This window comes from Malaclemys terrapin, chromosome 1, assembly GCF_027887155.1.
Source record: "Malaclemys terrapin pileata isolate rMalTer1 chromosome 1, rMalTer1.hap1, whole genome shotgun sequence".
In the NCBI taxonomy this organism is placed as follows: Eukaryota; Metazoa; Chordata; order Testudines; family Emydidae; genus Malaclemys; species Malaclemys terrapin.
Window position 1 is genome coordinate 294728339 of NC_071505.1, and position 14666 is coordinate 294743004.

Sequence of the window (14666 nt, forward strand, 5' to 3'; positions counted from 1 at the left end):
TGCTTTCTGCAACCCTCCTGTCCCCATCAACTTGCTTCAGCAATTCCCAAAATCAAAGCCATTTATCAGGGGCCTCCACTCCTGTTTGCGCTTCGCCAAGCTCCAACTGCTGAGACTGGCTAGCCTTCTCTGGGGTAGAGAAGAGTTCCTGGCTGTATGCATCTCTGACCTCCGAGTCGTCCTCTGCCTCTGGATCCCCCTCTCCCTCCACATCCTCATCCAAGATTTCCTCCTCCTGGCTCCATCCATTCTTAACTAGCACGCAAGCCACTGAAGTATCCACAGTGGCCTTTGCAGTGGAGGTATGGTCGCCACTGAGTATCGTGTCCAGCTCTTTGTAGAACCGACAGCTCGTGGGCACAGCCCCGGAGCAGCGGTTTTCCTCCCACGCCTTGCGGTAGGTGTTCCGCAGCTCCTTCACTTTGACCCTGCATTGCAGTGTGTCCCGATCATGGCCCCTTTCTGTCATGCATCGTGAAATCTGTCCGTAGGTATCATAATTCCTACGGCTGGAGCGCAGCTGGGACTGGACAGCCTCCTCTCCACAAATGCTGATGAGGTCCAGCAGCTCGGCACTGCTCCAAGCGGGGGATCACCGGGTGTATGGAGCAGGAATGGGAACCTGGAAAGATGCGCTAAGACCACTGCACACATCACTGAGCAAACAGGAAGGAGACTTTCAAAATTCCCAAGGCATTTAAGGGGTGGGACTCACAGTTGGTCACCTGAAGGCAGTGCAGTAGAGTTCAAACCAATGACCAGAGAGGCAAGAACAGGCATTCTGGGACACCTCCCAGAGGCCAAGTGCAGCACTGTAATCGACCAGATGTCTACACTGGCACTGCGGCGCTGTAGCCCCAGCACAGAAAGCTGTACGCCTCTCATCGGGGTGGTTTTTTTACAGCGCTGCAACTGCACAGTTTATGTGTAGTATGTGGCTTGGCAGTGTGCACACCTCAGGGGTTACAGCACAGAAAGCTGCTTTACTGCGCAGAAACTTGCCAGTGTAGACAAGGCCTAAGTCTCCCAATCCAGACAGACCCCTTTCCAACTAAATCAGCTCTTCCATTACTGATCTGTGGTGCCTTCACATAGAGGGATTTTTTGTTTTGTTTTCAGTTCATTTTGGCTCTCATCTAATATTTCAATACCAGACTTCATTGCAAGACAAAAATGACCATTTAACTTCTCTTCCTTCACTGCTGTTGTTCCAAGTTTCATAGAAATCCAACACAAATCATGCAAGTCATAGGAGTTCAGCCCTTTTAACCAGGCAGCCACATGAACAATTTTACCTTGATTTTTTTTTAATAAAGAATAGCAGTGTGTGTGTGAGTGTGTATCTATCTATATATAAACAAAATACTATCTGCAAATTCAAAATTTGCATTCATTCCTATGGTACATCTTTTCAAAGAGAAAAATCAGAAAAAACAAATTCAGCAACTTTAAAGTTGGATGGTAGCTGGGTGTTTCTGGTAAAATAATCAGCAGCATGTTTAACAATGTTTGTATTTAAGGTGAAGTCCATGTTTACTGGCTCTCTATTTTCATATCAAATGTGCTCAATCTGCAACTAAGACTACTGATTCTACACAATCATCCTAAATTCAGGGTCAAACTGAGAGTGAGAAGAAAGGAACCCAGGTTCTGTCAGTCAAATCTGTGCAATTCCATTTCCTTCAATGAATTTACACAAGTGTTGATGGAACCTTTTAAAAGCTTTGGGGTAACCTTGAAAGGAGGCCAAATTCTATAGTATTTATACATCCTACCTCCAATGGATTTGCATAGGGTAAGTCAACACAGAACTTGGCAATAACGTTGTTCTTAAACAAACTGTACCAAAACCAAAAAGTTAAATAAACTGAACAAAAAAATGACCCTCATCTTCTCACAGATCCATGTAGAAAGTTTGTCAGTCTATTCTGTGAATAAATCCCTTGAACGAATGTTGTTACCTTTACTTAACAAAAAGAAATGTGCAAGATGAAGAACTGGTAACATTACATTTCCAGTAAAAAAAACTGACTCTCTTGATTATTTGAATTGAATTAAAAAATCAGAAATCAGCTTATTTATAAAAATAAAGGATACATTCAAAGAACTAGTAGCTCTGAATGGCTAAAAGAACAAACATATTTTATGCTTCAGCCCCCCAGACTGCAGCAGATCAATAGTGGTACATAAAAGGTAGGTAGGACGGACTCAGACACGCTGAGTAACTAGTTGGATGGCATATTGACAGGAGATGTTATAAGTCCATGTCTCACTAAATGGAAGATGAATCCTTATTTGTAAGGACTCCATCTGTTCCTAGTTGGCAGAGAAGTGTCCTAATCTGATTTATTATGCTACTTGGAGAGATGGAAGACTTTCAGAAAGTACATTAAGAGGCACATATGAATTCACTAAAAAAAAAAAAGTTAATAGAAGGAAAAATAAAGAACACCAGGGTACCCAAAATCACAGCACAGGAGTGTCTCAAGAGAGAAGAATCCTATTACCAATTTGTTACCAAGCTCAGTGATGATGACAACATATTAAGGAGAAACAAACATTCTTGGTGTTCCTTGAAAAAGGACAGAGGAGATTTAGTAGCAGGAGTTTCTAAATGGAGCAGTTTCTAACTGTTACTAACAAAACCTGCTGAACGGAGAAAATGGGAGAGATATTTTAAAGATTCTGAGCTTCTAGAGTAAAGCTTAAGTGAATTCTACATTTGCATGGATAAATACTTGTCATCACATATGAAATGTTACCTTCATTGGGCCAAGCAAGAAATGTATAAAGAATGATGAGAGTCAGATAAATCCAGATGCTAAAAATTTATATTTAGACTTGAAATTACCACAATACACAACACCTGAAGCTCCTTATGAAGCATATGCAGGCATATCACGTTTGGGTACTAACAGAAATCCTGCAGGACACAGACAAAGGCCAGAGACAGTCCAGTGTCCAGACAAACTAGAAGCAGGACCTCAAGAGATTTGAGCAATAAACTATATTGACAAGTGGTGGCAGGCTCAGAAACAGAGAAGCAAGGGGAGTAATAAGACCAGAAAATACCATATACAATGATTCTTGCACTAGCACGACCCTTAATTTTACACAAAATAGGGAAGTGCAAGAAAGAATTACATCTGTACAATCCCATAGGAATAGAACTATAAATTACCAACTGAGGAGAAAGAAGAACAGGAGTACTTGTGGCACCTTAGAGACTAACAAATTTATTAGAGCATAAGCTTTCGTGGACTACAGCCCAACTGAGGAGAGTAAGCAAGAGAGCACCTATTCAAAGATTAAGATCCATTCAAAACTATTCACCATTACAGAGGCAGGACAGTACTATTTCTTAGCCAAAAAGGTCATTACAACAGACCTATGGAAGGACCAGGGGGAAAACAAGGCATGGGCTAATATCTCAGCTTTCTTCAGAGAAGAGATGAACAAACAGCAACCAGGCTCCAAAATTTTCAAATTAGTCATCTTAAAGAACAACCGTGGAAGAGAAAGAATTAAATAGACTCCGTACTATTGTTAGCAGTGAACAAGCTTAAACGGAGAAGAAATTTTAGACTGGGGCAGTATTTCTAGTACAACTAGTTCTAAACTAATAGTGATAGATAATATCAGTCCTTCCGAAAGTAATGGGGGCTCTTCAGCTAACAAGTTCATGTTCAGATACACATTTATTTCAAAACCATTTGGTAACACTTCTTGGGCTTTCAGAGACCGGGTTTAGCGAACCCTTGTCAGTTACTCTAAGGGTATGTCTACATTGCCCATGTTACAGGGCGGCAGCGCTGCAATGTGGGCAGTGTAGACACGCTTTATCACTGGGGGAGGACTCTCACGGTGTTAAAAAATACACCCCAAACGAGTAGTGGAAGCTTTATTGCCGAATAAAGCGCGGTCTATACAGGCGCTTTTCAGTGCTAAAACTTTTGTCACTCGGGGGTGTTTTTTCACACTCCTGAACAATTAAAGTATTAGTGCTGAAAGTAGCAATGTAGACACAGCCTAAGTCAGTTCTTCAGCAGATCACTGAGAAGTGGGGTGCAGCTCAATTCAGATGTAAATAACTTCCACACAGTTAATGTTAGCAGTGAACTAAGTGACCCCTCAATTAGATTATAGTATGTTTTGTACAATGCATGGCTTTGTGAGGTATCATTTAAAAAGTCTTGATCTACTGAACATTAATAACCTGTTGAATTGTATGTTCTATCACTGTATGTGAAGTTATGAAGTACTGCTATATGCTTGGTTTCAGAGTAGCAGCCGTGTTAGTCTGTATCCACAAAAAGAACAGGAGTACTTGTGGCACCTTAGAGGCTAACAAATTTATTAGAGCATAAGAGGTGTTCAACAAAACCACTGGCCCAGGAACCTATCCTTGTAACAAAGCCCGATGCCAACTCTGTCCACATATCTATTCAAGTGACATCATCATAGGACCTAATCACATCAGCCATACCATCAGGGGCTCGTTCACCTGCACATCTACCAATGTGATATATGCCACCATGTGCCAGCAATGCCCCTCTGCCATGTACATTGGCCAAACCGGACAGTCTCTACGCAAAAGAATTAATGGACACAAATCTGACATCAGGAATCATAATAATACTCAAAAACCAGTGGGAGAACACTTTAACCTGTCTGGCCATTGAATGTCAGACCTGCAGGTGGCTATCTTACAACAGAAAAACTTCAAAAACAGACTCCAACGATAGACTGCTGAGCTGGAATTGATAGGCAAACTAGACACAATCAACTCAGGATTGAATAAGGACTGGGAATGGCTGAGCCATTACAAACATTGAATCTATCTCCCCTTGTAAGTATTCTCACACTTCTTATCAAACTGTCTGTACTGGGCTATCTTGATTATCACTTCAAAAGTTTTTTTTCTCTTACTTAACTGGCCTCTCAGAGTTGGTAAGACAACTCCCACCCGTTCATGCTCTCTGTATGTGTATATATATATATCCTCAATATTTATTCCACTCTATATGCATCCGAAGAAGTGGGCTGTAGTCCATGAAAGCTTATGCTCTAATAAATTTGTTAGTCTCTAAGGTGCCACAAGTGCTCCTGTTCTTTTTGCTATATGCTTGTTACTGAAGTATGTGGTAAACTGAAAAAACTCACAGCTAGCCTTTCAGTGACAACAAAAGAGCAATTAGCATTGACAAGACAGATTTGCATGAGGCCAGCCTGATGTGTTGATGGCCCATCAAGAAGAATCAACTCTCTCAGAGAGGGTATGTACACAATGGGGGCTACCGAACCCCCACATCACAGTAAGGATCTTTCTAGCAGATGGGTGGGCAAACTTTCTGAGGACCACATCTGGGTATAGAAATTGTATGGTGGGCCATGAATGCTCACAAAATTGGGGGTTGGAGTGCGGGTGGGGGGTGAAGGCTCTGGGATGGAGCCAGAAATGAGGAATTCAGGGTGTGGGAGGGGGCTCCAGATTGGGGCAGGGGGTTGGGGGAAAATAGGGGGACTCCAGCTGGGGGTGCAGGCTCTAGAGTGGGGCTGAGGTGTTTGGGGTGTAGGAGGGTGCCCCGGACTGGACTGAGGGGTTTGGAGGGGGATCAGGGCTGGGTCAGGGGCATGGGGGGGGGGTTGAGGGATCTGGCTAGCGGTGCAGGCTCTGGGGTGGGGCTGGGGATGAGGGGTTTTGGGTGCAGGAGGGTGCTCTGGGCTGAGACCGAGGGGTTCGGAGGTCAGGAGGGGGATCAGGGCTGGGGCAGAGGGTTGGGGTGTGTGGGGGGTGAGAGCTCAGGCTGGGGGTGTGGGCTCAGTGGGACTGAGGGGTTTGGGGTGCAGGAGGGTGCTCTGGGCTGAGACCGAGGGGTTGGGAGGGTGGGATATACAAATTTTGACTGGAAATGTAATGTTGCCAGTTCTCCATCTTGCATGTTTCTTTATGTTAAGTGAAAGTGACAACATTCATTCAAAGAGTTTAACCACAGAACTGACAGTCTTTCTATATGGATCTATGGGAAAACAAAGGTCAAGAAGGCAGTAATGTGTAGTATTTGCATCAATGCATATGAACCAGAGATCAGACTAAAGCAGTTACCTTGCACATGAGCATTTCACATTTATTCTATCAATCACTAGGTGATTTAAAACTCCACTTTGCCTATTTGTCATCAACCTGAATTTTAATTTCCACACAGTTCCCAACAGATAAATATTAGCTCTATTCAGATTCTGTCTTTGTATTGTTTTCAAGAACCATTTTGCCCTAGTGATAAACAAGATTAATCATAATTTGGATAGTATTTTTTTTTTAAAGCAACTTAAATTTGGTTTACATTTTTAAAAGAGTGTGAATAATTACTCTGTAATTACATCTTTACAGAACCTAATCATTATCTGACCTTGGTAGGAACAATTTTTAAATGTTTAGTGTAACCTTTTCATGAAGGGAATGAGGCAATAGTTAAAATTAAGCAGACTGGCAATTTCTGTAGAATAGTTTCATGTAGACTCTGATCCTACAATCTGATCCATGTTGGCAGACCCTTATTCCCATAAAGTGTGCAGCTAACAGCATGGGTTTCACATGGCTGCTAGGATGTGCTCAGACAGATCACAGATTGCAGTATGGAGGCCTTGTTACTTCAAATAAATTTATGCAGGAAGTGAACAAGTTCAGAATGGTTTGTCTTGATTAAAAAAAAAAGTATCTTCCGCTTGAGATGTTTGTTTCAGAATAATTTAGCAATTATCTCAGGTCAAATTTTGCCCAAAATTTAGGTTTGTAAAAGCAAGCATTTATAGAACCTGAGGTCAAAATAAATAATTAAATACAAAACGGAAAACATAGTTTTATACAAGGACATTCCCTGTAACACTTGCAACCCAGATATTGTGGTAGAACATTATAACCTGAAAAAGAAACTGACTAAAAACAAAAGTGAAACTGACTGGTGTATTTTCATACTCCTAGCAACAGAGAAAAATACAAAGATTAAACCATCCACATAAATAGGAAAATACATTAGGTTACCAACTTACTTTGAGGAGGCAATTTATAGAAAGCCCCTGCTTCTCTGGAAGGAAAGAGACTAAATCAAAGGACACCACTTGCAACCTTTTGGCATCAGCAAACTTTCAATTAATAATTAATGTCTCAAGAAGTGGGAAAAATTTCTGTGGCATGGAAGAGAGATGTGGATAGAAAAAAAAATAAAGAACACCAAAAGTATATGTGTGAGTTAATGGAGGAAAGAGTTGCTGAGGGTTAGTTTCAAATTGTACTTCATTAAGTACACTAGGGAAACTTTAGTGCACACCCCAGCAGGGTCTGCACAGACCAATTAATGCACACTACCCCAACGAATAGAGAAGCCACAGAAAGGCAATACAGAAAATAAGGCACAGTTGTATTGTGAACACTAAAACAAACAAAAAGGCTTTGGACAAGGATCAATAAAATAGACAAAATTTTAAAAAAGTTTGTTCCATCCCTTCCTCTCAGTCCTTAGTCTACATGTTGTCTATATATTGTAAGCGCTACAAATCAAAGAAATGTCTTAGATGTCTGTAAAGTGTCTAACATACTTTGGGGTATTATATGAGCAACACACGTTTAAACTTTTCATTTTTAACTATCTACCTTACTAGCAATTCGGGTAATAACACGTCTTTATTACAATCCTCCCCCCCCCCCCTCCCCCCAATCACGCTTTAACGCTTGTTTTCCTACAGACGCTCATGGGACACTGACCTGAGTCTATGTAGACCTGACACAGAATTCTGCACGTTAGTTTTACACACAGGAAGGAGATAAAGAAACAACATTTCAAGACGATGTCCGGGGAAAGGGATTTCAGTGACCCCCGCCCTTTCTCTGGCTAATCTAGTTGGATTGCTGGCTCTGTGGGGCAGGGCCCCCCGTCCTCGGGACAGAGCCCCCATCCCTGGGGCACGTGCGGCCTGGCGGACAGGGACTCCCCCCACCTCCATCTGCACAGGGGCCTCTCGGCGCTGCCCCGCCATGCAGGAACCACCGGCTCCTCCACGCGGCGGCAGCGGCGGCGCGAGTCAGGCCGTAACGAGTCCGGCCGGGCCGGGGCTGGCGGGGGCGCGCGGGTACCTGGCCAGCAGCTCCAGATCCTCCAGCGCCGCCAGCAGCCTGTCCCGCGTGCTGCTCTGCTCCCCGCCCGCCGCCATGGCCGCGCCCGAGCAGCCACCCGCCCCGGCCAGCAGCAGCGAGACGGCAGCAGGCCCCGCACCGAACGGCAGCGGCCGGCGATAGCGCCATCTGGCGGCGGAGGTCTGAACCGCAGCGCCTGCCCAGGAGCTTCCGCGGCTCCGGCGGTGCCCCCGCTATCCGGGCCCCTCGCTCCCCTCCCGGCTCCCAGCCTTGGGGCGGGAGCCGCCCAGCGGGGCGAGGGCGCTGGGTCCGTCTGACAGGAGCGGGAGACAACGGGGATGGGGGCGGGAGACAGCAGAGCAGGCGCGAAGAAGCCCTGAGCGGCTCAGTGTGAGGCGAGGTGGCGGGGCTCCCTGGCGAGCAGGGCCGCCCCTTGGCTTGGGGCTGGTCCCCTGGGCTTTGCCGCTTTCACCCAGCGGCTGGAGAGATAAAAGCAATTAAAAAAAAATAATACAAACATGTGGCATTGCAGATTCCTGCCGTTGTCTTCGTGTCAGCCGCTGGGTTCGCAGGGCCCAGGCCCAGCGCTTGGAGCTTGCTGAGGAGACGCTCCACTTCCATCTTTTCAAAAAGTGCATTTCTAACCCTGGCAGTCGCACAGAAAAGCCTGAGAACATGGCTCAGCTGGCCCGTGAAGACTTGTGCCAGGCCTGGGCTATGCCACAGAGTTAGGGTGATGGACGCTGCCTTGCATCAACCTGGGTGTGCACGAGTCTATGCTCAAATTTGTCTCTGGCGGTGGAAGCGTCCCACTGTGGCAATTCAGTAAAAAACCCTCCTTGGACAGCATAGAACCATGGTCAACCTATTGAGGTCACTGCAGAACGAGGATAGACTGCATGGTCTGTCAACCTAACAGTCATCCAGAAGCTGGTCCACTATGTCTCATTCCTTGCAATAGTGTCTGCTCTGCCAGGGGTGGCTCCAGGCACCAGCGCACCAAGCGTGTGCCTGGGGCAGTAAGCCGCGGGGGGCGGCCTGCTGGTCACCGTGAGGGCGGCAGTCAGGCTGCCTTCGGCAGCATGCCTGCGGGAGGTCCGCTGGTCCCGCAGTTTCAGCGGCAATTTGGCGGCGGGTACGCCGAAGGCACAGGACCGGCAGACCTCCCGCAGGCATGCCGCCGAAGGCGGCCTGACTGCAGTGCTTGGGGCGGCAGAATACATAGAGCCACCCCTGGCTCTGCTCACAACTTTAAATTCCACTGCACAGAAGTCACAGAGACTGAAAGTCACCATCCCCCTACATGTATTTTTTAAATGCCTTTTCCTTATTGCACACCTACCAGCGCTCCCTTGTTGTGTGCAGCTGCCCAACCAACCACGCTGATGTCACATATAAGTCACATTCTGACCTGAAGTAGACAGGAGGTACTGGATCTCCTAAGCCTATGCAGAGAAGTAGCACAAACACAAATACAGACCATTTATAGACACAGGGACGGCTATGAAAAAATTGCACAGGGAATACAGGTAAAGGGGAATGACAGGGATCGACAGCGGTGCCATGTGGAATCATAGTAACTGTGCCAGGAATCCCATAAGACGAGGGAAGCCAACAATTGATCTGGTGCTGAGCTGCAAAGCTGCCACTTTAACAACAAGCTGCATGCTAAACTTGGTGGTGACCCCTCAGACCACCATGGATACCACGGAGGAGCTAAGATAGAGACCCATGCTGTGAACAGCAAAGAGGAACAGGGGGACATGTAACAAGCAGCTCCAGCCATTTCCCAAGCCAGGACCTATTGAGACTCCACTACTCTCTAGCCAGTCGCACCATCCAAGCACAGATGAACCCGATGAAGGTAAAGGGACCTCAACTAAGTGTGTGCACACATTTTTCCTTACAGTGCTCAAATTCAAGAATGGCGCCTGGCTCTGTGTCAAGACACTGGTTTAGACTTTTCATTATTTTACTCAAACAAGGAGAAGCAGAGCTGGCATGTACTTTTCATTTCTCTGTTGGGTTAAGCAGAGGAGGGGGGCATGCAGAACGGTTTGTTTTTGGACATAAGATGCCCCTTTTATCCTCTATAAAACGTTTGTGGAGATATGCTGCAATCCTCTCACAGAACATTCTAGGAATGGGTGCCTTATTTCTTCCTCCGCAGTAGGACAGTTTCTCACGCCACTCTGCAATGAGTTCGGCTGCAACTATTGCAGTAAATAGGTTAGTGGCATTTGTGCCGAGGCGGCTTCATGACACCAGCAGCAGCTGAACTCTCTGTGCCGTTATTACCCTCAGGAATGAGATATCAGCTACAGTCATAACCCCCTGTGGAAAATAGTGCTCATATTCAGTGCCATTGCCCAATACTTATAGAATATGGACCGAAATTTTATTGTTTCATGCAACTGAAATTCCTTCCCCCCACCCAGGCCATATTCACCGGGGCTAGGGCTGGAGATAGGTGCTGTGCTAAAGTATTCCAAAGCTGAAGTGTCAATAAGTAGGTCTTATTACAAGTTTTTAAGGGAATAAGAGAAGGGAGTTTTGAAACGTATCTTTCTCTTTGTGACTGTAAATCAATAATATATCTGCTTTTTATCAGCAGCTGCTGCCGTTGCAGCCTTGAGGGGTGCCCCATCCACACCTGGAGCCTGATGAGGAGGAGAAAGAAGAGAACTATAGAGGACATGTTCAGTGAGATCATGTAAGCCAGTGCTTGCATCAGACTGTGAATAAAGGACCTGGAGGGCCAATATGGCAGATAGCAAAGAGAAGAAAAAAGTGGGCAGGAGAAAGGCCCAGGAATCCCAGCAGGAAAAGAAGAGGAAGATGCACCAGGACGTAATGGGTCTTCTCAGGCAACAAACCTAAATGTCACAGACCTTGGTTGACTTTCCTGTCCAAAAATCCCAGATTCACCACCTTTTGCAGTCTTTGGAGAACTCCATGCTACAAGCTCCCTACACTGTCTCCCCATCCCCCAAAATTCCATGTGGTATCCCAGGCCACATCCTTACCCCAGCCACTCCGTGCCAGGGACAACAAGGACAACCACAGCTTCACATACACTGACCTGTGAGAACCTCGGTCAGTGAGTGTGTAGCCACAAAAAACTACATTTGTGCACTGAAATTGATAGACATGTTTGCTGTCTTTCCAATTTCAAAAGTCCTATTCTGTTCATGTATGTTTAAAGTTTGTATTGCATTGCTTGTTGTTTTTTGCACATTATTTTTCTGCATTATTTTTGCCACTCAAACTTCTGTTTATGGAGAATAACATTATCTTTAGTAATTCACACACACATTTCAGAATGCATAGCAGTACTCAAATCACACAGGACTTGTAAATGTACAGCAAGCACTACACAATTTCCTCCAGCACCCAAAGCTCCAGGCCCAAAGAACAGTCCAGCACAGAACACTACTGTAGCTGACCGCTAAAGTGCTCTTTCAAAAGCTCCTTCAGCTGCACAGCCCTACATTGAGCCCTTGTGTCTGGCTATTGAAAGTCAGCAGACAGCCGCCTTCCACCCTGGCTGCAGCTTTTCACCCTTCGCCTCACAGATATTACAGAGGACACATCAGGCAGCTATAACCATTGCGATATTTTTGTGTGTAAACACTGCCAGCATACCTTCAGTGTACCAAAAGCACATTCAACAGACATTCTGCACCTGCTGAGCCAGTAGTTGAATCTTTCCTTGGTGCTGTTAAGGTGGCCAGTGCATGGCTTCATAAACCAGGGGAGCAAGAGCTAGGTCTCCCAGAATCACTACAGACGCTCCCCGAGTTACGTAAACCCGATGTACGCAAATCCGAGTTTACGGAAAAAGTTCCGTAAGGGGTAGGATTGGTTAGAGAATTTTGTTACACTGTGTTAGCATTGGTTAGTAAAATTTTAGTACACCTCTACCTTGATATAATGTGACCCGATATAACACGAATTCAGATATAACATGGTAAAGCAGCGTACCAGGGCGGGTGGGGCTGCGCACTCTGGCGGATCAACGCAAGTTCGATATAACGCAGTTTCACCTATAATGCGGTAAGATTTTTTGGCTCCCGAGGACAGCGTTATATTGGGGTAGAGGTGTATAATGTTTGGTTAAGGTACAGCTAAGCAGGCCTCAAGTTTCACTATATAAACTGGGGTCCAAAAAAAAGTTTTTTGGGAACCAACTGCAGGACACAGACCCAAGATTAGAACTGCCAGACCTCAACACTCTGCTAATAATACTGTGCAGAAACTGGAGTCCCCCCAGATGGACCTGATCCAGACTGGCCATCAAGGAAAGTTCATCTGTCTTATTGGGAGTGGTGAGTACTGTATGTGTAGTGTGTGCATTCTGTTTTTCTGGCGATTGTTAATAAATAGAGGATAACGATATTACTGTGTAAGGCTCTTTCACTGGTAAAAGATCCTGCAAACCCGCAGAAGGTTATGCCCCGAGCCCATGGAAGGGAAAGGGTGGGTACCTAAATTAACAGGGTTACGCCTTGAGCCCTACGGATTGGGTAAAGGTGGGTGCCCCTAGAGTGTGTGAGTGACAGAGACTATTGTGCGGGAAACAGTATGAGATAAAGGGCTGGAACAGGCCAGAGAGGCTGCGCAGACCAGCAGCCAATTAACAAGGGCCTGTGGAGAACCAATCGGGGCCAAGAAAGAGGCAGCCAATCAGGACCAGGCTGAGCCCTATATAAAGGCTGTAGCAGACTAATGAGAGCAGTCTCTTCCTGACCAGTAAGGAAGGAGGATCCTGGACAGAGCAGTGTGCACTCTGGCTGACCCTGCCAGATTACAGGCCTTGAAACAAGGGCTGAGTGGGTGCTAGGGCTATGGGGAAGTGGCCCAGGGAAAGCAGGTGGTGATGGGGAGTGGAGGAAGGTAGCAAGCAGCTGCTGCTCAAGGGTCCCTGGGCTGGGGCCCAGAGTAGTGGGTGGAGCTGGGTCTCCCTTCTTCTCCCTCCCCACCCCACCCCTGCACTGCATCTTGCCTTCAGGGACTGTGGTCCATGGACTGCACCTTGTCCCTGAGGTAAGACTTTGGGGTGGCAGGTGGCCACGAAGGCAGGTGGGGACTAGGACTGCTGATATATACCCCTAGAAGGGGGGCAGAATGGAATAGAGGGTACTGCTGGAGGGCAGTGTCCTGAAGGAGATGCTGCGGTCCACAGAGTGACATGTGTCCCGGTGGTGGAGACAACACAGCAGAGCTGACAATGGGTGAGCCCCAATGTGCAGCGGGTGCTCCACATCTGATGTGCTAACTCCCGGAGCAACCAGCAGGAGGTGCCAGTGGTGGTGAGTCTGTGCCATTATAGTCATCTAGTCCAAATCCCTGCTCAAAGCAGGACCAACCCCACCTAAATCATCCCAGCCAGGGCTTTGTCAAACTGGGCCTTAAAAACCTCTAAGGATGGAGATTTCACCATCTTTCTAGGTAACCCATTCCAGTGCTTCACCACCCTCCTAGTGAAATTGCTTTTTCTAATATCCAACATAGATCTATCCCACTGCAACTTGAGACCATGCTCCTTACTCTGTCGTCTGCCACCACTGAGGTGGCAGATGACAGAACATTCTCCTCTACAGTACATGGAATTAAACCAGGAGTCCTCAGTCTCTACATAGCTATTTGCCAACAGCAGAGCAATGAAACCCACTAGCAAAGGGTGTTTCTGATCCCCTGTCTTGTGACTAGTCCACATAGCAAATCTACTAAACTTTAAACCTACTACTGCTACTCTTTACAAGTGATAGAGGACTTTGCTGTGGATCTGAAGGTCCCAGTTCTGCTGATGACCCAAATTGGGAGGCAGTATGGTTCCAAAATGGAATGCCTGTTTTCCAGGGGTTTTAAAAACAATTAGGAAATTATGGTCCTTGTTATTTTAGGGTAGATTTAAAAAAAATTAAGGTTGCAAAAGCAAGCACTCAGAGTTAGGAAATGCCAGAATTAAGGTCACACAGGGAACCTTAATTAGTCCCCCTTGTGCTTCTGTATTATGATACAGTCCTTAATTACATGACCATGTACTATTTTTTTTTCCGCAGGACCCCTGCCTTTTTCAGTGCAAAGGAAGCACCATGCTCTGGGCATGAATCAGGATTGTGGTGTGAGACTCTTGTCAGTAAGAACCCTACTTCATTTGTTGCAGAAGGTGTGTGGTAAATGAGCCAAAGGACTGTAGATAGGAAAAGGACTTAGGCAGTTGAATGCTGTCCTGAAGAATTGGATTCTATCCCAGCCTCTGCCACAGTGTTCCTCTGTGATGCTCGTCAAGGTGCTTAAATAAAACTTTCCACAGTTGGCCACTACTTGTATGTTCTTTATTTTCTGGTGCCTGACTTAAGTCACCTGGAGCTTGATTTCCCCCCCACCCCCAGGAACACTGAGTATTCATAGCTGCAACTGAAGTCAATGGGAGCTGTGCTTTAAACATGCAAAGTGATATAAATATGCTAAGTACACTGAAGAATTAGGCTTCAGATTGGGCATCCTAAATTAGTGGAGACTTTTGAGC

The 14666-nt window shown here is 46.0% G+C and overlaps 1 protein-coding gene across 2 annotated transcripts in view; it reads right to left on the minus strand.

Annotated features, from left to right (window-relative positions):
- The window catches only part of MED4 (mediator complex subunit 4), an 88858-nt gene that overhangs the window by 15793 nt on the left and 58399 nt on the right, over window positions 1-14666 (minus strand). The window contains exon 1 of one of the 2 annotated variants that reach the window (XM_054014696.1): window positions 8132-8253. The exons of the other annotated variant lie outside the window; for it this stretch is intronic. Within the exon in view, the coding sequence (XP_053870671.1) occupies window positions 8132-8208 (77 nt within the window). The 5' untranslated portion in view covers window positions 8209-8253. Of the gene's footprint in view, window positions 1-8131; window positions 8254-14666 lie in introns of those variants that run through there. 2 annotated transcript variants of the gene reach the window in all.